Source organism: Dermacentor variabilis, chromosome 3 (genome assembly GCF_050947875.1).
Source record: "Dermacentor variabilis isolate Ectoservices chromosome 3, ASM5094787v1, whole genome shotgun sequence".
Classification (NCBI taxonomy): Eukaryota; Metazoa; Arthropoda; class Arachnida; order Ixodida; family Ixodidae; genus Dermacentor; species Dermacentor variabilis.
The window spans coordinates 25,288,968-25,315,844 of NC_134570.1; the positions used below are offsets into that span (position 1 = coordinate 25,288,968).

At 47.1% G+C, this 26,877-nt stretch overlaps 1 protein-coding gene across 2 annotated transcripts in view; it reads left to right on the plus strand.

The window, feature by feature from the left end:
- The window catches only part of LOC142575311 (high affinity nerve growth factor receptor-like), a 176,447-nt gene that overhangs the window by 117,358 nt on the left and 32,212 nt on the right, over window positions 1-26,877 (plus strand). For both annotated transcript variants that reach the window (XM_075684565.1, XM_075684566.1), the window contains exons 3-5: window positions 3,310-3,381; window positions 8,463-8,531; window positions 12,040-12,209. In XM_075684565.1, coding sequence (XP_075540680.1) covers window positions 3,310-3,381; window positions 8,463-8,531; window positions 12,040-12,209 — 311 coding nt within the window. The remainder of the gene's footprint in view (window positions 1-3,309; window positions 3,382-8,462; window positions 8,532-12,039; window positions 12,210-26,877) is intronic.

A 26,877-nucleotide genomic window follows, 5' to 3' on the forward strand; every position in this document is an offset into this window, starting at 1 on the left:
AGAGCTTACAATATGTACTAGCAATATGTCAGCGTTCATTTTGCGTAACATAATTTTATGACAGGAGGTCTCCTTTCAGCTATGCGCTCTGGGACCTCATACTGTTTATTCATGTACGCATGCATGTTTTTTTTTTCTTTTTTTACGAATAAGATAAACTGAAACTGAAACTAATCCCTCCGGTGTCATCTACTCGCCTGTCGTTGCGCTGTTTAGATCTGCCCATGACGGCGTCAACTGCGTTGCCATTCTTCTTTCGAGAGCCCACTCAGTGAAAGAGCATTCCGCACTTGCGCGTGACCTGACATTAGCTCAATGGAATTCATCCGAGATCACAAGTGCGCGCCTTCATACCCTGGAACCTAATTTACAGCTCTGTATTCCGCCTGACCTTCCACGACGTACTACACCCTCCCAGTCCATCTATGGCTAGGAGTAGCATTTTCAAATGCCTACTTCTTTCTTATCTGAATGGCCAACAGCCCGCTTTGTGACTTCTGCGGGTGCAATGAAACAATCACGCACCTTCTTTGTGAGTGCCCTTGTTTCAACCCACAAAGAGCAGTCCTCTCAGCCACCCTAGACAAACTGGTCAAGCGCCCAATGACAGAAAAGAAGATCCTTGGAAACTGGCCTACGCGAACATAAGTGCGATCCGCTATGAAGGAGCTGCTGCGGTACTTAAAAGACACGGGACTTTCTGACAAATTGTGACTTTACACTGTGTGACATAGGATTGCACGGTGACACTGCATAACACTTTGCTGGCTGCGTGACAATGCCCGCAGAAACAGTTCGCGCACGCGCGCGTGTTTGTGTGTGTGTGTGTGTGTGTTTCTTTTTTCTTCATTTCTTTATCCTATTCTCCCTCTCGCCTATCGCATCACTTTGCTTCTTCCCCAGTACATGGTAGCCAACCGGAAATAATCTCTGGTTAACCTCCCTGTCTTTCCTTTGCCTTTCTCTCTTTCTCTCTCTCTCTCTCTCTCTCTGTGTGTGTGTGTGTGTGTGTGTGTGTGTGTGTGTGTGTGTGTGTTTTTCCTTGCGTCAAGCTCATTTCGTGAAGAGCGCACCAGCTACAGCCGCGAAGCGCCCGCAGTTACAAAACTTGATTGTGAATTTCTATTCTAACCCTGTCCTAGTCACAACGTCGTCCACGCTACCAATTATCGTCTCCCCTTTTATGGACAAAGCAAGGCTGGTTTCTATTCCGCGTTCTAACAGATAAGTATCACGCGGCAGCAGACGCGAAGCTGAAAGGCGGCCTAATCTACCTCGGAGCACTAGCTCTCCGCAGGTCAGCGTAACGCAGGTATTAGGTTGGTGGTTTGTGCGGGGCTCTACGGTCAAGAATCCCGCAAGACGTAGCTCTCCTTGTCTTTGTTGAGGATCCGGTGGATTAATCGCCCGGCCACTGAAAAGTGGAGCACGTGGTTCGTGGGGACGACGGGCTGGCGTCGCGAGTGGTGGAACGACGTAGTCGTGGCAGAAAGACATGAGCAGATACGGGGACTCACAAGAAAGGAAGGGGGGAGGGCGAACAGCTTTGTGCGTTTGAGCCGGCGGCAGTTCATGCGAGCGGCTGTAAAGCCGAAGGACGAACGGAGACGCCGTCCTCGCAGCTTCTTTTACGACAACCAGTGCGCCGGGAAAATCTCGTCTTCTTGGTATATACTGTCCGCCGCTCCGCCAGATTTTATGCGCGCGAGCACGCTCTGGAGCGGCCAGGCTGACGAATCGCTTGCCTCTGCGTCGGTCCCTTCTGTGTAACGAGTATGCTATAGTCTTTAGCCGTCATGTCTCTGCGAGTGTCTTCTGAACTCCTTTCTTCTCTGTCTTTCGCTCTTCTCTCTTAGTTTTCGGTACTGCTCTCTATCTGTCTTCGTGTTTTTCTTGTGTATATCTACATTCAGCTAAAGTCCAGTGTCGCCACCTTGACGACAAACGTCTTCGTTCTTTGCCGCGGCTTCCGCCATGAACATGAGATCCAGCAAATATTTATAAAAAAAAGTTAAATAAGCCATCTGTCTCTCTCTTTTCTTTTTTCTGTGTCTGTGCGCCTTTGCAGAACGTCTTCGACGAAGAACTGGGCCTGCGATTTTGTGCGCCCACAGGTCTTGTCCTTGTTAGCGACCGGGAAAGCACGAGTACTAAGCCCCGGCCGGAATAAGTGGGCCACTGTTCGGATTTCGTGGATTAACCTACCTCCTTTATATAAGTTATTTTCTTTTGCATTCCTTCTGGCTTCATCTCTTTCCTTCTTTTTTCTTCCGCAACTATAGAAACGCGTTTCGTCGGCGCGGGCCTTTCGTTTTACTCCGCTTGACGAGGCGACCTTGAAAGGTAAATCCTAAGCGATGAAAACTCGCTGGGGTTTTTCCGCTCGCAGTATGAGCGCAACTTAAACATTTCCGTGGAGTACTTCCGTCAGCAAGCGGAAGGTGGTGTGGCAATGAGGGAAACTTTAACTGTTTGTCTAACTAGGAAAGTTTAGACGTTTAACTGCCTGTGAACTTAAGCACATCACGTAGCCCAACGACACAACCACGAAATCCCGACCACAGCGGCCGCATTTCCATGGGGGCGAAATGCGAAAACACCCGTGTACTTAGAATTAGGTACATGTTAATGTAACCCAGATGGTCCAAATTTCCGGCTAGTGATGGTTGCTGTAGCAATGCTAACATTCAGTAAGGAATGGGGTCGATGCGCTGCTCTCATATGGTTGAGTTCTCAACAATGCTCTCACCTCAGATCCTTGATGGCCCGCGCATCGTCCATCAGATGCGTTTTCAGGTGACTGGTCTGCAAAACGTAACTCTCGCGAGCACAATCGTGAGTAATAGACACGTTGCAATTTTTTTTTTTTTTTAGGAGCAGTGTTAGACGACCTGAAACGCTAGAAACCCGTTCGCTCACTCGCTTGGTCAGGAAGGGTTTTTGCTCTGACATTTCTTTTTCATTGTGTAAATGTTTTTCGCTTCTTTTTCTATGGCTTACGGTGACGTAATCTGGGGATCGTTTTCTGACCGTCTTACTTAGAATCATAGAAATCAACTTCATCACTCTATCTTACTACGACTCGCCTCACACCGGTGCATCACCTGCATCACCCGTGTTCCGCTGTTTATGTAGATAGCGATCTGTTTCTCTCTCAACTAGCGCAGTGAAATGACCATATGTAGCAAGATGCCGAACAACAATGTGAATCATACATCGTGACACAGTCACTATGGTGCATTGCTTGCTTTTCGTTTATGCGATCGTCTGCATGGTGCTCTTGTTCTTTTCTTCTTTCTTTCTTCACAGAACTGTTCACAAATGTGGCCTGAAATACGTCTCTCCTAAAGCCTTCCAGCACAACCAGGAAATCCAGAAAATGTAAGTGGTGCCACAGTCATCAAATCTGACAGGAAGTCTCGAACTATCTCTTAGCCTATCTTGTTATCCCCCTCCAAACAATGTGTCCTTTTTTTCCTTTCTTTCTTTTTTTTCATCTGAGTGGTCATTCGCACCTGCAGGAACTTGAAGCAGACGCGCAGCTTTTGGCAAATTTTTACGATTGGTTGGTTGATTTATTTGTTTATATCAGTAATCTTGAAAACGTTCGTCGTCGATTTTTTTCAGGGCATCGGATTGTCATATGAACAGGGTACAATGACCTGAAGAAATAGTAAAATAATAAATGCCAAATTTTTCTCCTCCGTCACTTCGTTTTTTTTTTTTCAGATGTAATAAAGTAGGAAGGCTGACTTCGCTCGCTTTATTAGTTTATAGAGGTATTATTGTTATCAAACATCGCCACTGACAGCGCAGAATGCGCGATACTTCAGACTGCGAAATATTCTGTTTACTCGTACATACTTCGCCGCCCACATTTCACGATAGTATGTGCTACAGTCCTCGTCGAACATTGCAATTTACAGCAGTCGAGTCAGTCACTCCATGCTCAAGTTAAAAAAAAACAGACAGGAAGACGGGATCAACCATTGTTACTGCGAAGTATAGACGCCAAATTTAGACGGAGATATAGACACTCTACGGTCGTCTTGACATATATGCCGCCTGGCCGCCTCCGCATTTTTCTGACAGACTGTGACGTGAAGGCACTTTGCTCACTTTCAAACACGGCTATTGCTCTTGCGCAGCGTGCAAAGCCTGACGCCTGAGAGCAAGGCTGCGCCAGATCGCAATGTGAACGAGTTAGGACGATGTTGCTGCAACAAGCTCGGCAGCAAGGATAGTCGTTTTTCTTTACTGTCTTTCTTCCTTTCGCAAGAAACTGTCGTTCACTCCCAGTGTCGCGTCAGATTGCCGAAAAAGAATGAAAACAGAGGACGCCACGAAAAGTCAGGCGCCATCGGCAGAGAACGTGGACCGTATATGAGAAAGTGCACCTGATCTCGACGTATCAAAGGGCTGTGCTTTTCCGAGACTCCATTACGCAGGCTGCGCGAGCTGTAAAATAAGGACGCGCCTCAAGATTGGAAGCGCGCCGACGGCAGAGCCTGTATACACTGCTTCATTTTGACAAAAGGCCTGGTGCGGAGACGGATTCAAGCGTGCGCCAGCGCTGCATGAACTCGCTCCCCGTCATTTACTTCTCTTTCTCTTACTCTATATTTTTTTCTTCGGGGACTCGCATATCGCTCCTGCGCCCGTCGAAGCACTCCGTCCGTCGCCGTCGACCTCTGCGCTGAACCTACTGGGCACTCACCCCCGATTCCCGCTAGGCGACCGCTTCCCGAAAGGTCTTTTTTTCTACCGAAAGCATATCTCGCTCGCGAAAGCCAATTCGCTGTCGGGCAAACAACAAACGAGCGGCCCCGACGCGGGGGTCATCAATCCTTACGCGACCTTGAATATAACGCGCTCGGAGCTGACAGCGGCACTCCCATTTGCTCGTCGACGTTGAACAACGGAGACCCGCGGACCGAGGCCGTTGTTTTCATTAATCCGGCCGTCTTCATAGAGCGAGAGAGAGAGGGCGCGTGTTAGAGGGTGAGGGAGAGCGTGGGTGATTTCGAGGTGACATGGGGACGGCCGCCGCGCGACAACCTCGGCGTCCGTTATTTCCACAGGGATCTGCCGCGATCTCAGTGAGCGGGGAGCTCAGCGGGCGTCGAAGCGCGGAGACGTGGCTGCGTTTGCGGCCGAGCACACGCACGCACGCACTAACACGAAGGAAGTCGCGGCTTCCTTTGCGTTCACGCCGCTCTGCCACGAGCGAAGTCGATATTACTTGCTTCGGCCGTGCTACGTGAACGCGTGTTAGGGAGAGATCGTTACGAGGAAGCTCCGCCGAAAGGACGGAAACGCGCACCCACCTTGTCGTCAACTACACTACACTACACTACACCTTCGGCACCCGCTGTTACGTTACCCTTATTTATATCGACGTAGGCAGACTATACATCGCCCCGATCGCTACGCCTCCTAACCTAAGGGTACTAATTTTGTAGACGTAAGAACCTGGTGGCTTGAGCGAGAGGTTGGATATGTTAGCCTGGCGTGCTGCTTCTCTGAGTGAGCGGCGAAATACCAAGCAACATTTACATACACTTATTCACCGCTGCGCAAACACCATGCGCGCATAACGCATACTTATCAAGGCAAACGTGCTCGCATGTTCCAGACTTCGTACAAAACGTCGCTGAGTCCTGCTGCCCCTATGAATACCGGAACCACTTTCGCTCGGCCCGAAGCGCTGTAAAAACTTCCGCGAGTTTAATAAAGGATCAAAGCTTGAGTCTCTGCTAAACGTCAACGTTCCGAGAGAATGAGATGAACTGGAAGATGGGTATTTGTTTAGAGCCAATTCTGAACGAAAATGAAGCCTCAGAAGGTGGTTAGGCTGTTTAGGCAGGTGTACCTATTTTTCATCAACGTCTGGAGGGTAATTTTTAGCAAACGTTTGTTATACAGCTGTACTATCCTCGTGTGACAAGGTGTAGCCAGCACAACCCCCTGTTACCGAAGACTCCTTACTTAATGTGGAGTTTTCGAAACCTCATCACAAGGTCCGAATTTCTCATTAGTTCAGGTTTATTCCAAACAAATGCACACGCCTTACCTTCCCTCGTCAGTAGAGATATTGTGACACTGCCGCGTTACTTTGAGTGTATTGCTGTTTGTTTGTTTGTTTTTTCATGTACCTCTCTTTTTCTGCGTGTGCTTTCCTCCTTCATCTTTCTCTCGCCACTTACCACTTCCTTAGTGCAGGGTAGTAAACTGGATATCTATCTTCCGGTTAACCTCCCTGCCTTTCACATCTCGTTTATTTCTCTCTTCCTCTCTCGTCGCACTCTTGTAAGCGCGAAAGAGGCACCAAGGCAAAAATAGGTTCAATATTTTAACCTTGGTGCCTCTTTCATCAGTTTGCATGTCCTTCTTTCTGTAAAGAGAAGAGTAAGCAATCGAATGTGTGCTTTGTTAAACTATATGTCAGTCTGTGCATCTCTCTCTCTCTCTCCCTGCATTTAAAGATTTTGCGGGAACACCTCTAAAGTTTGCTTCATTAAAAACTCAACGTCTTCTCACTGATGCTAGTTCTTAGTACAAGCTGAGACCTGTTATTGACAAACCTGTTAAAGAAGTGCATGGTAGCTATTCCCGCCAGTTCTCACATTATTGTGTGGGCGAGCAAGCTCGCTACTGAACCTCCTTTTTCAAGGTCGCCTTTAGAACAAGGCCATTTCAAAGAGAGTACTCAAAGTGGTATTCATGGCCATGCCCAGAGCGGAGCTAAGAGTGCGAAATATGTGCTTTGAAAAACGTTAGGTCGCTGTTCCTTTCTAGCTTCGGTGCGACATGTCTCTGAAATCCGTGTAGCTGCCTTGTGTTCTCTCCGACACGTGTCGGACAATGAAAACCCTCTCGCTTCTTAGCAGCGCAGCTGAGCTGTGTCAAAAAGCAAACTTAACGCTTGCGAGACGGTTCTGTTGCGTTCCCGGCGTCGGTTCAGATTCCGCACAATTGAACGCAAAAAAAAAAAACGTTTTTTACGAAGTAGTTTTATGGCGACGTAACTAGCCTGCGTTTAAGTCAACTTTGGTAGTTCGGACATTTTATCTTCCTTTTCTTCTTGTCCAAACCGGGCGAACATTGATGTGCAGAATAAATAATGCTGTGTTAGTCAGCTTTCTTTCGAAACGAATGCTTAATAGTTGTGCGATGCGTTTACCTTTCACTTACCTAAAAGGTCCTTCAAAAGCAATGGAAGTTTACCGAGTTGGCATGAACTAAGCGCCTTGAAAAGCGGCCTTCTCAATGGTTTTCTTCTTAATTTTTTACCGTGCTCAACATTCAAGAGCATAGTAAAAAAAATAGCAGCCATAAGCGAGCTTCAGCTTATTCGTTGACCGGTTGTTTAGTGAGCGGGCCCGTTTACTGGAATATTGTAAGACACGATTATTAAATGGCCAAATCCGTTGTCACATCTCTGGTTTATAAGGGTTAGAAAATCATATATCGAAAATTATGAGTGGTGTCTATTCGCTAGCTCTGCCCGCAGGATCGTTTTGCAGTGGAAAGTGAACGAGTAATGATAAAAAGAGAGAGGTAACAGGGGGGAGGGCTAGTGTGCGAGACAAGATTTACGAAAAATTTGAACTTCCTCATATTTCGCAAACAGCAAGACATAAGCAACAATTCTGTAGTTTCTTTTTCTGGCTTAGTGCTTCGGAACGATGTGAAAAAGAGGGCTCTCCCGCGTGTTGATCAAGGAACTGCTTGTCAAGAATAGAAAAAAAAATTGAAATCAAGTGAAGTGTGTTGCAGGCAAAACGCAGCAGAAGCACAGGGCAAGCTGAAAGTGGTTGAGCCGCTTCTGGGACATCTTATGTCGCTGTCTCTGGCCTCTAACCGATGAAAGACATCGTGAACGCGAGTAGACAATTACATTGCAGCACTACAACAAGAGAACGCGGTGAGATATGCGAGACGAGAACGACAGAGGAGCGAGCTTATACGCAGGCAACACACACAGACTAGGTCAGTAGTTCGCGCTCTTCAGACAGGAAATAGCTGAAGAACCATTTCGACCGTATATAAATAATGTGCCCCGCACTTACATATATAGATATCCGGTTTCACAATGCGCGCGAGGCAAGCGATGGCTTCGGCAGCCATTTATCGCCGCTATGTAAAAGCAACGCACATTACAGCCCGCCTCGCCTTTTATCGACTTTTATTGCATGTCTGAAACAATTATTATGTGCATATCTCTCTGGAGTATCCGACTTACCCTATATCGTTTATGTCGCATGGGACGGAACTGCTGTGTGTTTAAAGCGCAAAAAACGCCCTTTGAATGAGCCTATTCGATATGCACTGATGGTCTAGATTACCTGCTGTTTCAGAAAAAATGTAATGATAGGTCGTAACGATGAACACTGTTCCAGATGGCGCGATACACTCCGAAACTGGTGTGACATTTGTACTTGTCTTTGATTCTATTTCAGCGATCTAAGGTTCAACCAGATAGAAGCGATCGCCTGGACTGCCATCGAGGGACTACAAACTATAGAGCTGTAAGTAAGGTTACCGGCTTTTGGGGAGGCCGGTTGGTGTTTAGAAGTTCAGAACTGTTTTCATTTCTTGCAACTTGTCGAGGGTCTTGCAGGCGAAATACTGTTACAGGCAGCTTCACTAAGTCTGAGGGCTCTTCAAGGGTGCGGAATATTTATTGAACTTAAACAGGCGCTTGTTGAACTATAAAATACGACCTACAACTCCGATCAGCTTACAAGAGGGTATGTAGATAGCAAAAAGGAAAAATACAGTTGAACTGATAATTTATGAATACCAATATTACCAATTTATTCATTTTATGAACACTCAAAATTACAAAATGTTTGCTATTCGATTTCATGTATTTAGGAATTCAATTCTACGAAGGAAAGTTGACGATCGCTTCCGGTTTTGCGAAGCCGATCCAAAAAAAGAAGGGGGGTGGGGAACAGCTCAGGGCGCCATAGAGAGAGCTGCACGAACTACAGCTGTGTCTTTAGGGCCATAGCTCTGCTCCTCGAGGTACACTTCCGAGGTCAATCTCGGCGTGCGTTTGACCTTCAGCCGTCGGCGCGCAAGTGTGAAAGTGTGACGTCACGTCACGTGATCCACTACAAGGACGCGTCGCAGGTGGGCTTGCTCGAGCCTCACCGCTGTGTGCCACGTGACTAGGCGAGGGTTGCTTCGCCGGCGCTTGGTCGCTCAGTCTCGCCATGGATGAAGCACACGCCGGTGGGAGCGCGTCAACTCTTCGCCACAGACACCAGGCTGAGGCTGAGCACCATGCCGATATAGCTCGCCGGGAAGAAGCAGTGGAGAACCGCGTCTAACCATGCTTAACAGTGTTTTCGCTCGTATAACTAGGTTCAAGCCATGTTGAACCCCACCGACATTATTTCCCTATCTAGAAAAAAAGAGAGAAACTCAACTGGACTTATATGAGCCTGTCTTTTCTCACCTAACTGATTGTAGAGGGAATATCGTGTACACCTACCTCGTGATTGCTTGTGGGTGATAACGCACTCGCGAGCTCCTGCAGGGCAGCTGTAGATGTGATTACGCTATATTGTAGCAGTATGCAATAGTTTTCTTTCTTTCTTATTTTTCGCTTCTTTGAGTTTGTAACTAAGTAGACATTTCTTTCGTTCATACTAGATAAATAATGTCACTGTTTGACCGTGGCATTATTGTATTGTTCGATTTTACGACATTCTTGATTTTACGAAAGTTTGACCATTCCGCGTCGACTTCGTAAAATAGGGTTACAAATATACACACAATAACGTAAGTAGCCGTCAAAATTGCCAGTGTTCACTAAAGAACACGTACACAATCTTACATTTGTTGCAGTCATTACATCTTCAAACACACGGTACAGACACGATTCTGCACCCTACCAGCAGTGCAGAAACGGAACAAAAGAAATAAGTTGATGACACTGACTTGAATGTATATTCTTCCCTTCTCTCTCTCTCTCTCTCTCTACTTTCCCCATCTTTCATCCCCCCCATCCCGCTCCCATGTGTAGGGTAGCAAACAAGTTAAGCTAAAATGGTTAACCTCCCTGCCTTTCCTTCTTCACTTTTTTCCTTCCTTCCCTTCCCTTTTTATTTTTTTTAAGGGAAAGACTTTTCTAAAGGTTTCTTGTGCGGTGATTTTGGACTAAGAGCAAGAGTTGCATTTGTTCAGGCTCCCCATATTATTCTATCAAAGCAATGATGCATTGGGGTCAGATGTGACTAAACTGGAGATCAATCAGAAGGCGGAAGCACACAAATGAGAAAAATTGCATTGTCATTAATAGCTCTGTGTGGCTTCATAAGTCCATGAAGCCATCATAACAAGCTGTATCATCGTAGCAAAATGACCTAAACAAATAATAAGCTTAATTATGAAGCTGTTCGATTGTCGGCGGTGTAACTCTCAAAAGCCTGTTACTTCTCTCACTGGAGCCAAGCTTTCTTCAGTCGCCCTTTTTTGTCCTAGATTTATTAATAATTTATAAGAATGACATCAGGTTGCAAAGTTTATTTCAGACGTAAAATGTTCTAATTGTAAAATGATGTAGTTGATATCATGTCTCAAGTGCGGCCAAAGTATGGCTTTTTTTTTTCAATAAACAAATACGATTCTTCATTTTTTCAATAAGCAAAGACGATCCTTCATTCATTCAGTCTTAGCTGGTGTCTTCAGTGCTCTAAGTGAAGCTCGAACACTTACTTTTCAAGATGTGCTTTCTATTATCTCTCTGCACACCATCTTCTTGCTTTCGATCAACTTGCTAAAGCGTGCGCTGCATCACGTTCTTCGACTAGATCCGACGCGGGCAAGAAACGGTTCTTGAGCCAACTGCGACCCTCCATCGGCGCCCCAGCCGGACCACCGAGCCCAATCCATAACCTCGAAAACTATCCGTCTACTGGTTTAAAGCCAACATATTAGACACTTCATTACCTGTTCTCAATACATTTCTGCATGTGTCAACAAAAAAAGTAATGGGAAACAGTTAACGTAAATACGACAAAACATCTGTTACCTCACCTCAACTGGCCCGGGCCCGTGTGCCTCATGCGGCCCCTGTAGAACAAGAATTGTCCAAACCTGGGCTAGATCTAGCCTTTCAAAGTCATAACATTGCGTACAATAGCGAACGTAATTAGCTCATCTGCGTATTCCTGTGTTCCCTTTGTTCCCTTTGTTCGTCTTTTCCCCGTGATTCAGTGCTGAAAAGCGTTTAGGCGACAATAGTTTCAGCTAAGGCAACGCATTGTTATGTCATACAGGCAGTGGAGCGTTCCTCATCTAAACTCTGCAGCTTCCTTCGGGAATGGTGCAATTTTTCGGTCGGATCGCTTCCGCTCAATGAGCAATCGCTTCACTGATTAGGTGAATCAGCGGGATCAGCGGTTTCACTGATTAGGTGCCTGCCTTTTTTATTATTTCTGAAATGAAAATAAATAGAGGACTCCTTCCGTCGCATGCTGTCTCTGTCTACTATATTCTACTTGATTGCTAAATTATGTAATACACAAAAAAATATAAAGGTGCCTACAACGTACCTGCAGTATACTCTCGTCCTCTCTCCTTGCAAGTATCAGAAGCGTCTTTTTTTTTAGATAAGTAAACCTAAAGGCGATATATTAGCGCGCTAACTAGAGAGCTATGGATGCACTACAAACAAGGGAAACAAAACAGAAATCTTGGTCTCTCCTAAATGAGCCGCTGACAACCCAATCGCTGTTGAGTTATTTCGAAAAATGATTGAGTGGAGGGAGGAAGCAAAAATTCTGTGCAGCGGGTAAACAAGAAGTATAAGGGCACCGCAAAAATGAAGAGAGACTCAAAGGCGCAGCAATGTGTACTTAAGATTGAGTCGCACGGAGAGATATTTCCTTCTCGAGTCCTCCTCATCTCCCATCCGCAGCTGTCTGTTCTTCGGCACACCCCGTCTCGACAGCGGTTTGTGGCGACGAAAGGTTCGCCCTCACCGCGCTTCATGCGGTTCGCCTCCTGTCCCACCGCTTGCAGGCTGATCAGCGACAACAGGCTCTCGTGCAACTGCAGCAGCAAGTGGATCCAGCAGCAGATCGCGCGCAACAGCAGCATCTTCGGGCCACTGGGCAACAAGATCGAGTGCTGGCCGCCAGATGGCAGTGCGCAGCCGCTGCTCCTGGCCACCTACCCCATCACCGGATGCGGTAGGTGTGCGCGAGACGCTGTCAGTCGGCCGCGCTTTCCTTGCTCCCCTTCTCCTAGGAGGAAGGTCGCATTCGAGGTCCCTGTACGTAAATACACGGGAACGAAGAAACTACATTGCTGAGTCGATGTTGATTAGGTTTGCCGCATTTGAGATAGGCACATTTTTCTTTGTCTTAATTATGTCGTGATCTAGGCCGAAGGGCGTTACAGAAGTGTGGTGGAACGGAAAGCACAGCTACGAGAGAGAGAGGGAGAGAGAGAGAGAGAGAGAAATGAAATGGGGAAGGCAGGGAGTTTAACCGGAAGAAGCGCTTATGGTTTGCTACCCTACGCTGAAGTTGGCTAAAAGAAGTGGCTGTGGCCTTGCGTTGATGAGCTGCAGATCGAGGGCTCGATACCGACCGCCTTTCGATGGAGGCGAAAAGTAAAAAAAAATGTACCTGTACTTATATTCAGGTGCATGTTAAAGAACATCAGGTGATCTAAATTGTTCCGGAGTATCCCACTGTGGCGTGCCTCATAATAAAATTGTAGTTTTGACAGAAAATTTAAATTTAATAATGTATTCATAATTCCCAATTATGGAATGTTACCTAATGCCTTGCTGAATAGTTTATCGACAATGGCGGCTGTGTCTCTAGGAAAATGCTTCCATTATTACGACGTTCTGAGATAAAAAAAAAAAAAGACTGACTGAAAGCGTCAGTATTGCCTCTTTTGTTTTTACCTTGGCGCGATGACGGATGCGACGCGCACGTAAGGAAGTTGAAAAAATGGTGTCACTCAAAAGGGAAAATGGTGATACTAGGTTTTGAAACGGAGTCAAATGTGCTGTTCTACGTGACGCAAGTGATGGAAGCTCTAGATTCACTTTCTTTGAGGTTATACTAGCAGTACGGTAAAAAAGATGAAATAATTTAAACTAATTGCGCTGAATTATTTTGAAAAAGCTCCAGCGAAAAAATTTGGTTTTCATGATGTGGGTACTACACGGTTGCAGCACACTCTAGTTTAGGACGCACTAATAGTTTTGCCAACTAATAATTTTGAAGATGATGACAGCTTTAAAGATCATGGGACTTTCAGAATGAGTTCATACTTTTTTTGCCTAAGACTATATTTTAGAAAAACTAACGAAACCCCCCCCCTCCCAAAAAAAAATATGTTTTATAGCAGGAAGCAGGACATTTACAACCCTCTAATTTTGGAACAAAAATAGACATCTCAGTAGGGTAAACTGCATCAATTAGGTCGTATGAAGCGAAAAAGAATAGGATATTACACGAAGCCATGCGACCGATTTGTGAGCAGAGATTGTGCAGAACTTGTGAAAACTTGGTAATAACTACGTGTAAGTGCAAGCAAACATACGGCGTATGTCTGTTTTGAACGATCTAATAGATAAGCTTGCAGAATTAAGGTAGATGTTTTCGCTGCGGAGTTACGAGTATTTGAACTGCATGCTTTCTTGTATTTTTTTTTAATTTAGGACTTTTAGACTGTTTTATGCAATATTTTGCGGGAAACGTTGAAATTCCCTTTCCGACAGGCATTAGAATTAGACTATTTCCCTTAAATTAAAAAATTTATTTAGATACATTTTCTAACGTGGGCATGTCTGTCTTGGAAGCGAATTCCAGTTCCACTATTACAATGAATAAGAAACGGGTGATGAGAAAGACTTATTTTGAGGCTTTCTCGTATAATCCTTTGTTCTTTAGCCATTTATTAATTACTTTTTATAGTAACGCTGGTGAGAAAATAGCTGCCAAGATTCATAATTTGTGTGATTTAACTTTAAAAATGGCATAACGTATTTTTTTAAATCTTTGTTTCACTTATGATTATCGTTTCGAGCAGAATTGTCGTGTCAGTGGAGAGGCTGCCCAACCTCTTTTTAAGTACTATTAATAAAAAGAAATCTCCTATCACATTGAAATAAATAAATGTAAACTCAAAAAAGTTCTTTTATTTGGCAACCGCTGAACCAATAGTATACAAAAAAATTTAAGACAATCGTCCTCACTACAAAACATGAAACAAACAGTGCTTACTAAAACAAATACCTTTCGTCTTGCGCATGAGTACTGGTCTCCGCCAGTTCGACGACTCCCGTTTATGCATGCACGAGATGTTATTTCAGTCGCATAATGTCGCTCGTAAAAGCGTATATTAGTTTATTAGCACAACGTGGAGAAGGAAGGATATGCTACAGCGAAGCTGTTAGCCTCTAGTTGGTCTCGATTTTTCATCGGCTCGTGCTCATCTAAAACTGGTGCCGCCACCTAGCGGCCGCGGCCACTCAGACAGACCTCAAATAGCAGGTGGAGAAGGGCTTTGTCTTTGAGGTTCCACGTAACAGAATTATGTTTTGTCGTATATCATATATTATGATTACAATCCGAAGGTATCATGCCTGCAGCTTTTGTGTAAGTCGTAATTTATGAATTTTCTGACGAAATTTACTTTGAAAAATTATATTAGTTCAATAAGGCATTTGCGCTTGGCGGAGGGCCTGGAAGAAAGAGGATGTATGCTGAACTTCCGCACAGGTGCGTGCGCACGAGATGTACGTGGGCACACAATGTATCTGTCCTTTGTGGTGTTGGTGCTTGTCTAACATCGGCAACAGCTTCGCTGCACATGCACTTTCACAGGGCGGAATGGAGGCGGAATTTTTTTTTTTTTCGAACTCGTCTACTGAAAAGACAGAAAAACGCTTCGTTTTTGTTGTTTTTCACAAGTTCTCTCGAGTTCGAGAATTCCTTCCAGATTTCTCCCAGATATCGCAAAGAAATCTCGTAAATGGGAGACTCGTACGACGAAAGCCATACTCTTGGAAGCATTAAGGCCAGGTTCGCTTGCAACAAGCAACACTCTTCCTCCTCCTTCTTGGCCGAACCTAAATTTTAAGCAGGGTGACACGACAGAGGTGCAGGTTATGGTGTCTACCAATAGCTCTTATTTTCATCTATAACGGTGTTTCAAATCATTGCTTTCTTCAAACTATCGCAGTTCTACGCCGTGTGTCAACTTCTTTAGGCAGACCTCGTACGTGGAAGTGGTTCGTGAGTATCATTTTACGAAACCATGTACGTCGAGGTACAGTGTTTTGAGAGCTCGGTAAACACAGAGAGGGACGCGCTGCTGGCAGCTTTCCGAACAGAGCACTAGACAATGATGCACTACCGTTTATTTTGGTGTATAACCAGTCGACAGAATGATCGCGGCCTAGGGGCCAGAAAGGATGCTTCCGTATGCTTGGGCTAAATCTGGGCCATCTTCCGTCATCTCGAACCGCGGCGTGCCGAGAAATTGCTCAGCAAATCTGGCGGGTTTTGTTCTGCTTTCAATTTTTCATCGTGCTTTGCGTAACTAACGGATAAGCTCGTTCGCGTCATTCTGACGTCGCGTGTTGAACCGAGGCAGTGAGAATGCGTAAGATAGCCAGACCGAAGTAACGAACAGACAACCAAGGACATTGAGCTCTACCGTCTGGGATGGTTCTTGCGCCAGGCCGGAATGAGGTTTTCTTGGCGTATGTCACATTACCTTTCACCGAATCGACACGCCAGAGTTGCTACGCGCAATCGGGAGCAATGCAAGAGGCCACTACGCGGCGAGCCGCACGCCCGACTTGTTTGCCTAACAGGTAAGTACCCTTTACAGACTGACGGAACCGCTGCAGTCTTGAGCACGTCACTTCTATTTAATCGCCGACAAAGGGTTCCAGCGTAATTTGGAGAGGCCGCCAGGCTTGGTTGAAATCTTTCATGCGAGCCCAATCACGACACACACTAGCTGTGGCAAGCTGTAGGCATATCGCGCCGTACGTCAGCGGTGATTTACCGCCATGCTTATTTTGCTGCTCGCTTTCTGCTAAAGTACACACGAAAGAAAAACAAAACTCCGCACGGCTATTCTAAGCGCCGGTTGCAACGGCGCATGCCGGACTGGCAGTCCCTAGCCGTAACGCAACACACGGCGCACAGGTTAACTCGCACGTGTTTATTTTACCGAACGGCCGTCGCCATTTGTATATGTAGGCTGCACGCTGCCTTGTTGATCGACTCTCCTTGGCCGCTTTCGCCCGTAGACCGAGCAGTCGGCGGGAACAGCACCCGCAGTCACGTTGAGAGGCCGACTTCAAGGCGCGTCGCAGCTGATCTCTGGCCGCGACGACGACGGTTTTCTCACGAAAGAATGCTGCAACGCAAAGACACAAGTGCTGGAAAAAAATAAATAGAAAACGCACTGCATGCTAAACGAAAGCGGTGTAGCACTTCGCTAAGGCGTCGGATTTTAGAAAAGCCTTTATCTTAGACAGTACACAGTCGGGACTCGCTCTAAGCCATGCCTTCGTAACGTGGTTTCGGATGGTCTAGTTTATTTGTGTCTTATGTAAGGCTAAAAATCTGTATTTATCAGGCCAGGCATTTTACCCTGCTACCGCTGCATGGGTATGTCCGTCCGTTTGTCCGTAAGCCTGTGCATGAGTGTATGGGTGTTTCGTTCATGCGTAAAAAAATTATGGCATTTTATTGCTTGCTTCCTGAATATTTCTTCGAAGCAGTGGTTGAAAAGCAATCACTGAAAGGTGAGCACAGCGCGCATAATATGTAACTTGTTTCCGAAGCTTGCTTTGGTGGCATACACGTAAACTAAAGTAAAAGCAGTTCCTTCTGTGTGTGTGTGTGTTTTTTTTTATACCAAAAGAAGTATGAAAATGGGTGATCTAACGAGGTATATGTGCCAAAATGGCACAGGAGCTTCAAGACTCATGCAGAAATTAAAAGAACCTCAGTATAATTAATAATGTAAACTGAAACTACAATGCACAAAAAAGAAGAAAAAAACGTTGGCCGACTGAACACTAGGACAACCGGGAAAAAGGCCACCCTTCCATGAAAATCTACAACTCGCGTCCTGACCTCGACACCATGATTGGAATGTGTTGTCCTACTTGGCGAGGTATAATGCAGGAAACTTTTCTATCCACGCTGAATTAGGTCAGCGCTCGTGGCTGCGCAGTGCAGTAGTGCTGTAAGTGTGGAGCGCCACATTTTGCAAAGTGTAACAGCCTGGTTTTGGGCGTGTACATAAAACGAAGAACAGATAACAATCGCTGACTTTCAATCGGGCTTTCCGCGGACAAGCGCTTTCACTCGACGATAAGCAAACGAGAACGCTCGCCTTTGTCACATTTTGAATCAAGCAGAACCAACGAGCCCAATTATTGATGTTACTAAGCAGCAACTTAATTTGGGCTCACAGATATGGGAGTGGCCACGTACAAGCTTGATCTTTAAACCCAGGTATAAGTAAACAAGTCTTCGCTCGAAGCTTCCTCGATTAAGCGGCCTGCAGAGTTTCATCAGCGTGCCTCGATTACTCTAACGGCGAGGGGTTGCTTGAAAAACGCACCTTTACTGCAGCGTATTGTAAGAGAAACCCAGAGAACCTGGTTACGACATTTTTTGCTTAGGAAACATCGCAGAGTGTCAGTAAAGCGCAGCGACCAGTTCACTGGAAGGACGACACTGCAATCCATTTCATCGAGCCGAGGTGGAAAACAATCTCGAGCACGGGAGTCCTCACCGCTGAATACGCCTGTTTCAGCAACGTTTTCGACAACTTTTCGACAATCTGCGCGGTTTCAATGACTTCTGGGGCAGCATTGATATTCGTGAAGATATACGCGCCATGCTTACGACTCCGTAAACTCCTTTCCTTCTCCTTTGTTTCTCTCTCTGTCTTTTTCTTCATGAGTAAACGGAAAAATATGCTGAAAGATGGTCGGCATATTCTGAAAGCGCCATGAAACTGTATTTGCAGAGAGAGATGCGTTGATTGATGAATTGATTTATATTTTACATACCAGTATACACATACGTGTGATGTGAAAAGGAAAACTGGAGAGAAAGCTGCATCAACGCAGCTTGACTGGCCCCGTCTTCTTCACAACTTTGGCAGAACAGACTGCATGGACTGAAAAACTTTCTTTACAACCATACGACACACCAGCGCCTGTACAGATACATCGGTAACATACGTAATCTTTACACAGAAATGGCACCAATATAGGGCGTTCTGCTGCATAACACTAAGGGCTCGGGTTCGATTCCTGGCCGCGGCTGCCGCATTCCGATGGGGGCCGGATGCAATAACGCTCACGTGCAGTGCTTTGAGGGCAGGTTTAGAAAACACAAGCGATAAAAATTAATCCGGAATTTAACCACGACGCCTCTCATGATCTACTGGGCACTTTGGGGAGCTTAAATACGAAAATTTCAATATATATAAATAACCAATGTATATGTTTTAAAACATATCACGAAAGAAAAACCACAATTATCCTAGACTATAGCGTACTATGCAAAGTTCCTTTAAGCAATGCTTGCGGCTCTTTTTCAGTGATATAGAATTTAGTGTGGTCGTGGTGCAGTACAACGTAAGCCGTAGTTCGAGAAATTTACACGAGAGACACCAAGCGTGGAGCATTCGCTCCGAAGCCGGTGAAATATATCGAGTCACGCTGTTCATTCTGTCGCCGGTCGATTGACCGGCGCGAGAAAAATGAGGGCGGCCAGCGGCGACAACGACGACATCCGGAGGGACTCGGACGGAATCGACTTCCGGGCGCGATGTCGTCGCACTTGGCCCGTTGGACGACCGCCAGCGGAACGGCACCTTTCCCGCGGCCGGCTTGGGCCCAAACGTGGCTCCGGCCGGGCTCTCTCTAAACAACCGGAACAGATGTCGACGCGGCGCCGACCGCGTCGTGAGGCCGCGGGCGCATTTAGCACTCCGCCAAAGAACGGCGCACTGCTGCCCCGCGAGACTGGGTCAATCGACGCGGCCTGTCGGGCACTGCCGGGTGTGTGTACACGCGATACGAGGCAGCGTGATCACGTTGCATTGCACGGATTTACTTCTGGGAAGATTAATTTCTTTTTTTTTCCTCGTCGAGGATTATATAGGAGCTGCAACGACGTATGAAACTTCATTTCGTTTCAGTTTATCCCTTGATATAAAAGGATATGGGGCTGAGAGAAAGAAAAACTGGAGTTTTGTCCATAATGCAAAGATGTGACGTGATAGCTGGCGCAATATTAGCGCTGTAAGTGTTGCATTATTTTGTGCGCTATCAATTCGAGTAAACATTCGCAGATGCGCGCGAACAATCTCCTTTCGAGAATAAATGAAAAAGTTTATTCGTTTACGACTTGCCGTATGCAAAAGACAGCAACAGCAACGACGGCGGCGACGACTCTGTAATCCGAGTCGTCTTCCTTTGCAGAGGTCGTGTTCCTCAGGAGTGGAGAAGAGACGCAACATTTCCTTTCCCCTCTTTCTTATCCTCCTCCCTTTCGTTTCTTGCCACTAACTTCCTTCATACTATTTCACCTCAGCGCTGATTTATGGATTAGCTTCCGTGCGTACTGTCAGCCAATCACGTTTGAGAGCGCTCAAGAGACTGCAGGCACAGCATTCTCGAGGCGAAATTTGCTATCGCATCGGCGGAGCGGGTGGAGTAGGATCTGAGTCTGGCTATCTGCGAGTCCGGAATTGAGGTCCTGGCGAGTCTGCCTTCTTTCTTTACTTTTTTTTACCCGCAAATCATTTTTGAGGCTCCTACGACGGTCAGAAGGACCAGTGCAGCGAGTCCATAAGAACTATCGCTATAAAGATACCGCCTTATTGGCTGTTTAGAGCAGCATTAGCAACTGCATATGCTAATACTGCATCCGTAGCGAAACACTACTTAAGCGTGAGAGAAAAAACGGAGATATAAGACCATAACTAATAATCAAAAGATCTCGGCGATTCCGCGGGTTCTGCACTCAATAAAAGCGGCATAGGGCTCTGACAGTTGGCACCGCCATCATCTCAAGAACAAACTAGTGTTGTGGACTCCACACATACCTGCAGTTGACTTACTTTTGTCTAGGTGGGATAAAACAAATAGTAAATTTGTTTAAAGGGTTAGATCACGCTTTCAGAAACTTGTTTGCATTTATTTAGAAGAAATAAATTAGGTTGATTATTCGTGCAGAAGTTGAAAACCTGAACGTCCAAATTTGAATTTCGCGTCCAATTTGAGGCGCAAGTGGCATCGGTGGGAGATCACGGATTTCAATATATATTTTTAGTGGTTGGATCTACAGCGAAGCCCTCTATGGCTAGGATCCCGGTATTTCATCGTGGCCTAACGTCGACAGAAAACTATCATCATTTATGGCTCATAACCCGAATTGCAATGGCGGACGACGACGAAGTGTTTCCGTCATAGAACGCTTGTGCCTTTGTCTCGCTTTGTTTCTTTCCAAACTCTTGGAGCTGCCGCTCCCTTGTTGCGGCAATGGATGAAGAAGCCTTCGAAGACCTTCCTGGAGCCAAGCCATCACGGGGGGGGGGGCGCGTCCAGGAAACGCGGAAATGCGTCAAGTGACACGGACAGCGAGCCAACCGAGTTGTACTCGGGCAGCGTCGACTCGTCGGACGACGATTTCACTCTTGTCATGAGCCGAACCACAAAAAGAAGACTGCTACGGAGGTCATCGTCAGCAAGTGTCTCCAACGTGAAGACAACACCACAGCGCTGGCCGTACACTATGCTCTTCATGCCTGTGGCCCCACTGTCCAATCTGCGACTCCTAAACAGGCAAGTCCTTTCTGCGTTTCTTGTGGGAATCGCGCCAAACGAGATAAAGGACGTGAGTATAAACGCGCGGAAGAATGTCCTTGCAGTAGATGTTCTACACCGTAGTGCACTGCAAAGCCTGCGGCACGTAACGGAGATCGACAAAGTACAAGGGCGATCCATGATACCTACAAGCTGCAATGGCACTGTCGGCGTCATTTATGATGTCGATATTTCTATACCAACCGACGGCTTACCGATATTAATAATGCCAACTACCGAAGGCACTCTTGTCACGCACATCACAAGACTTGGCAACACACGTTGCCTGAAGCTGTGGTTTGAGGGAGACAGCCTTCCCTCACACGTCAAAGTTAGTCACGTCCGCCATCCAGTCCGCCCATACGTACCGAAGCCCCTGCAATGCTACAAATGCGGCAAGATGGGACACGTAAAAAGGTGTCTGTAGGAATAACCTCGTGTGCCCACGGTGCGCTGAATCTCATTCAGCAGATGCCTGCCGCGCAACTGTTAAAGTGCCCTAACTGCCATGGTACTCATGAGGCATCTGTTCCAACTAGGCCGACTCGCATTTATGCTCACCCAATGATTGCCCGCACACCTGGCACGCAGTCTCACACTGACCGAGTGGAACTCGTCAAACTTAAGACTTACACGACAGCATCGACTAAACCCCTCCCTGCAACTCCGTCCCCCACTCGGACTTCCTCGACGTGAAGCTACGCTTCTCTGTCGCCTTTGGTTAGGAGTTGCCTTCACAAAGGCATACTCTACATTCATTGGAGGGACTGACAGTGCAGCATGCGAGGTCTTGGCACCGAAGAAAATATCGACCACATGCTGTGCCATTGTCCACGGTACACCCCAGAGAGACAAGAACTTGCCAAAGCTTTCCAAAAACTGGACAATCGGCCGCTTTCTGTGCAAATGCTGCTGGAACACTGCCCCCATCGCCCGTCGGCCCATAAAGCGGTGAAGGCGCTTTTGTGCTTCTTAAGGACAACGGGCTTGTGCGACCATCTGTGGCTATAATTGCAATTTCTGTAAGACCACACACGTCAGCTAACTCAGCGCAATTTCCTTCTTTCCTTCCCTCCTCTCTTTCCCTGTTATCTTTGCTTTCAGCCCTTTCCCATTCCCCCGGTGTAGGGTAGCCAACCAGACGTTATTCTGGTTAACCTCCCTGCCTTCTACTTATCTCTTTCCCTCCTCCAATTGCAATGGCTCATACCCCCGTAAGGAAGAGGCTACAAGCACTCAGCAAAGTGAAGCTAACAGTGCATACTTCCTTTGGAATCACGTATACAGCATACAGAACAACGATCGTTTAAATAAAGAACAAGCTCAAAACGGGCATCTGAACCACATAATTGGTGATAAGGCGTTCCTACGCCTACATGCAATGCGAAGCACGTAGTGCTCCCTGCATACGTTTCCCGGTAAAGATTACCGCTGCTCAAGCTGCCGCGGCGACGGCAGCTTGACTGTAGCATACGGCACAGGGAGTGACGTAACTACACTTTCGTACGTAAAAAAATAACCCGTCTAGAAACTTATTTGTGCTGTGACAGTGCTATGGGAAGGCCACGTATAGCGAGGATTCCTCAAGAGCAGCGTGCGTAGGAGGCGTGGCGGATTTCTCATCTCTCGGGTCCGCATTTTGTAGGCGCACAAAGTAGCGGCGAAAGCCAAGTCGCAGGCCGTCGAAACATCTTAGGCTAATAATTAGGCAAAGAGCATGTGAATGTCGCCATGTGAACCTACGTCGCAATGGGCAATCGTTCTAGTTGTCGTTTACATAGAAGGGTGATAGTTTGGGCTAGTTGGTTTGTCCTCGTTTTTTCTGTGTCCCCTCTCCCGCTTCGCGCTGTACCACACTGCATGTCGTTTACAGCTTCGCTGTCCAACCACCCTCACAGCGTGGATTGGAGACCATTTTTCCCAGAGAGAATCTGACGTGAACGCCCGTGACCGGATCTTATCAGTCGATGATAAAGCAGAACGGTAAAAATACCGAGCTTAATGACGTTAGCCCCTAATAATATTCATATATTCATGAACGTGGTGCTGCGCTTGCACGTAGTGTTTAAGAAATAGCGCATATGAATTCAGCGGTCACTTCCGACGTCCACAGTAGGCAACAGGACGGTCCTCGAGATTATTGCGCGACGCACTGTGACAACGACCTTCAAGGCTGCAACAGAGAAAAGCCCCATTATGCTCTGCAGACCCTGATGCACACACGAAAATTATTCGCTGTGTTATGAAGCCGGACCACACTATGGTTTTTTAAGTGTGTTTTACATTAGATTTTTCGGAATGAAGCCGGCACATGCTTTCCGAAAAGAACTTCGAGGTTTTCGAGCACCGAAGAGAAAGGCCGATAATAGAACGGCCCTCCTGTGGCCACCGTGTTAGGAGCCCGTGAGCTTCTTCTCGTCCACCTTACTTGCGCTGACGAGAACGCGATGCCCGAGGGGTCCTTCACCCTGCTGCGACGCGAAGGAGGGCCGGAAGCACTCGCTTGTCGCGGCCAAAATGCCCCGTCACGTTCGCGCATCGCGATTCCGCTCCGAACGTGACAGGCGGCTGCTCGGCCGGGGTCCCAGACGGAGGCCAACGCCTCCCTGGCAGAGACGGGCTCGGTACGGCTTCGTTCGATGTTTGCAGCGCCACTAGGCACTTCGACCTTCCCCTCGTGAACTCTGCTTATATCGTAGCAAAAACCACGACGCTCCGTTAAGAAAAAGACGAGGCATGCCTGGTCGAAAAAGGAGGTGGCCAACATACTGATAAAACGAAACATCGTTTTGTTCTATGGTTTATTTTTCTTTTTTCACTTGCGTTTCTCGAACAGTATATCTCAATGAACAGTACGAAGTAGCTGTTGATGGCTTCAGTGTATGTCTTGAAGCAACTTGGAGGTGAAGGGCCGACCATAGAAAGAAAAAAAAAATCCGAAGACACTTAAGCGTTCCTGGTGAGTTATCATTTTTATGAGTCGTGAATGCAAAAGCATTGACATCCAATTCAATGCCGCTTAGCGGTCCTTTGGGGTATGAACTCATCGCTGACAAGCGAGAGCGTTGAGACGCTTGAGCGAGGTCAGTGCACTTCGATCCGTGACGTCGTGCTACCTGCTCCACTGCCACATAATCTAATTGGGACGCTCCCGGGTAAGCCGCGGTGATTTTGACGTCACTGTTGTGTCACAGCGGGCTTGACAAAGGAAATTTCCGTCCAAGTAGGATGATGTCATCAAGCGAAGCGCACAGGCCTGCTATGTGGGAGGCGCTGTTTTAGCGCAGTGGCTAAGACACTCGGCTTCTGAGCGTGGGGTCGTTGTCACGAAGCTCACAACCACCAATTTTGTTCTCCTCTAATTTATTCTGTTTTATACACATTAATTTCTTTATAGCGATTACCGAGGCGAAATCAGAACGCAGGCGAGAGCTTGCGCGGACAAGGAACGCCTGGAAAACGCAGGCTCCCGAGAGCGAGAGTGAGGGTGACGCGGCGTCGTGGCGGTCCACTCTCCCTTCACGCAACACTTGGCGCGCTAGCAGGTTGTTCCCTATCGCACGCTCTTCTCCTTCGAGGCGCGCACGTGACGTGGGCTCGCTGCCAATGGGAATTTAGGTGCCGTTTCGCTGCTACAGACACCGGCTTTTTCGGTCAGTTGGTCTTGTGATGTTTTCGCACCGAAACAGCATCGCAGGACTGATCCAGAAAAAATCGCCATCCCGACTCTCCGAAAGTGGATGTCCAGCGAAGCTGTTGAAAACCACCACTACAAACTGCAGAGGGGCTATGCAATGCTTTATGGCCTTAGAATAATGGTAGTAGGGATATTTTGGAGTAATGGTAGGAATGGGAGTAATATTAATTTTGACAGCACGCCGCCTCCCATAGCGGTGCTGCAACAACACTGAAATCAGTTGCTAGGCTGGTTATTTCATATACGAAAAGCTAGGTACGTCACACTTGACGTCGTAAGCTGCCGTCGCCGCGGCAGTTTGTGCAACAGTAATCTTTACCTGAAAACGTGCGCGGGGATCGCTACGTGCTTCGCATTGCTTTCACGAGCACCTTAGGTTCAATTACGTGGTTAGGATGCTTGTTTTGGGCTTGGTCTTTATTAAAACGTATGCCGTTCTGTATGTTGTATGCGTGATTCCAAAGAATTATGAACTGTTCACTTCACTTTGCTGAGTGCGTGTAGCCTCTGCCTTACGGGGGTATGAGCTATTGCATTTTTTTTTTTTTTGCTTGCTTGCGGGGGGTGGAGATGATCGAGTGCTTACGGGGGTAGGAGCCATTGATGATGACAGTTTTCTGTCAACGGACGCGAAAGGATCCCGGGATCCTAGCCATATACAGCTTTGCTGTAAAAAAAGAAAGATTGTATTGGTGCTCGCTATGATAATGGTTCTGTGCATAAAATCTGGCCAATACTGAAGAATATATATCGTCCTTTACTTATTCAACACAAGAGCATATATAAAGTACTAGCGGGGATTGGCTTGCGAATACGAAATGAACGTTTAAGCCACCTCTTTCTGTGACCACTGTTCAATTTAGACTTCTTTCAACACAACCACTTTGAAAGCGAATTGGCAATTTAACTAAGCACTCGAGCTCTAACATGAGCCGTGTCCCTATACCGCGTCCGTCACCGTGTCCGTGTGCTTTTACCGCCTCTTCGGGGGTTCTCCAACTCGTTTCTCTCACTCAGCTTGCGGAGCTGCCCATTCATTTTCCTATCTCTCCTCCTCATTCCCCATCGCGACTCGGCACATCCATCCTGGTGCTCCAAATTAACTCCTTCGCTGCATCGCAGTTCGCGTGAAACGGACCTGCAGCGGTGAGGAAAGGGCCTGTGGGGAGGGCGGGGGCAGACTTCAGTTCCCAGCTGGCCCCGCTGCCGTCGCCTTGTTTCCAGCCGCTTCGCTCCGCCACCGTCGATCACCTCTCGTCCAGTGAGAAAGGTTCCACTCTGCTGCCCCCGAGGCGCAGCGTCGCGAACGTTGGCGCGTTAGCGTGAAGCCCACCCGTTGCCGACTGTCAAGAGCGGTGCGCGCGCCATTAGCGACAGCCTGCCCTTTGGCGTTTTCACGCCGGGTGCATCGCTTCTGTGGAGTGATGGCTGCGTCTCACGGCAGGCCACCGCCTGCTCGACAAACTGTTCGCGTGGCCTGGGGTCGGGCATCCGTTTTATCTGTCTTTCCACGCTCCTCACTTTCGGCCCTCCGAAAGACCGTTGTGCCCTCCCAAGGTTAGCCGCGTACGGCGCCACCCTGAAGGCTGCATTCTCGGGAAGGCAGCCAGAGAAGCCGCCGGAAGTCGTACTCGTTCTTTGCCTTGCTCGATTAAGAGCTTATACGCTTATCAAAAGCGGGTGCTATATCCATCTTGTTGGAACTTCGCCGAGCGACCGTGACAACGCGTTCCTTTCATGTTGCGAAGGGGGGTTAATTACGTAAAATTTTGAAAAACAAGAAGAAGAAAAATTATGGCAGAAACTCCCCTTTGGGGAATTGTCATATAGTGCGTAGCATTCTCTGTAATCATTACTTATGAAGCCTATACTCTACCTTTGAAACCAATATTGCTGTATATTATGAAAGAAGCAACTGCAAATAACACCGCGCACACTTTGACAACTTCCCCAGCAAAATCGCTTTTGCCACCAATCTTGTGTTTGGTAAATTAAAGGAGTTTTGTTGTTGTGCTTTTTTTCTCTCGCACAATTTTCCCGCCGACACGCTTGTCCGCGTTCCAACGCGTCCTGTTCAGAAACTAAAACCTTTTGTTGCAGACGCAATTCTCCGCTTTCTTGCGTTTTCCGCACGTTTTGTGCCCGCGAAAACTCTCGGCTGCACTCTAACTCCGCATCGGTAAGGCCAAATCGAAACGCGCGACGCGTCACAACGACGCGTCTCAACGCTTGCCCGCGAAAAATCCATGAGGATGTTCTGTGCCGCTTGTCGGTGAATGCGCCC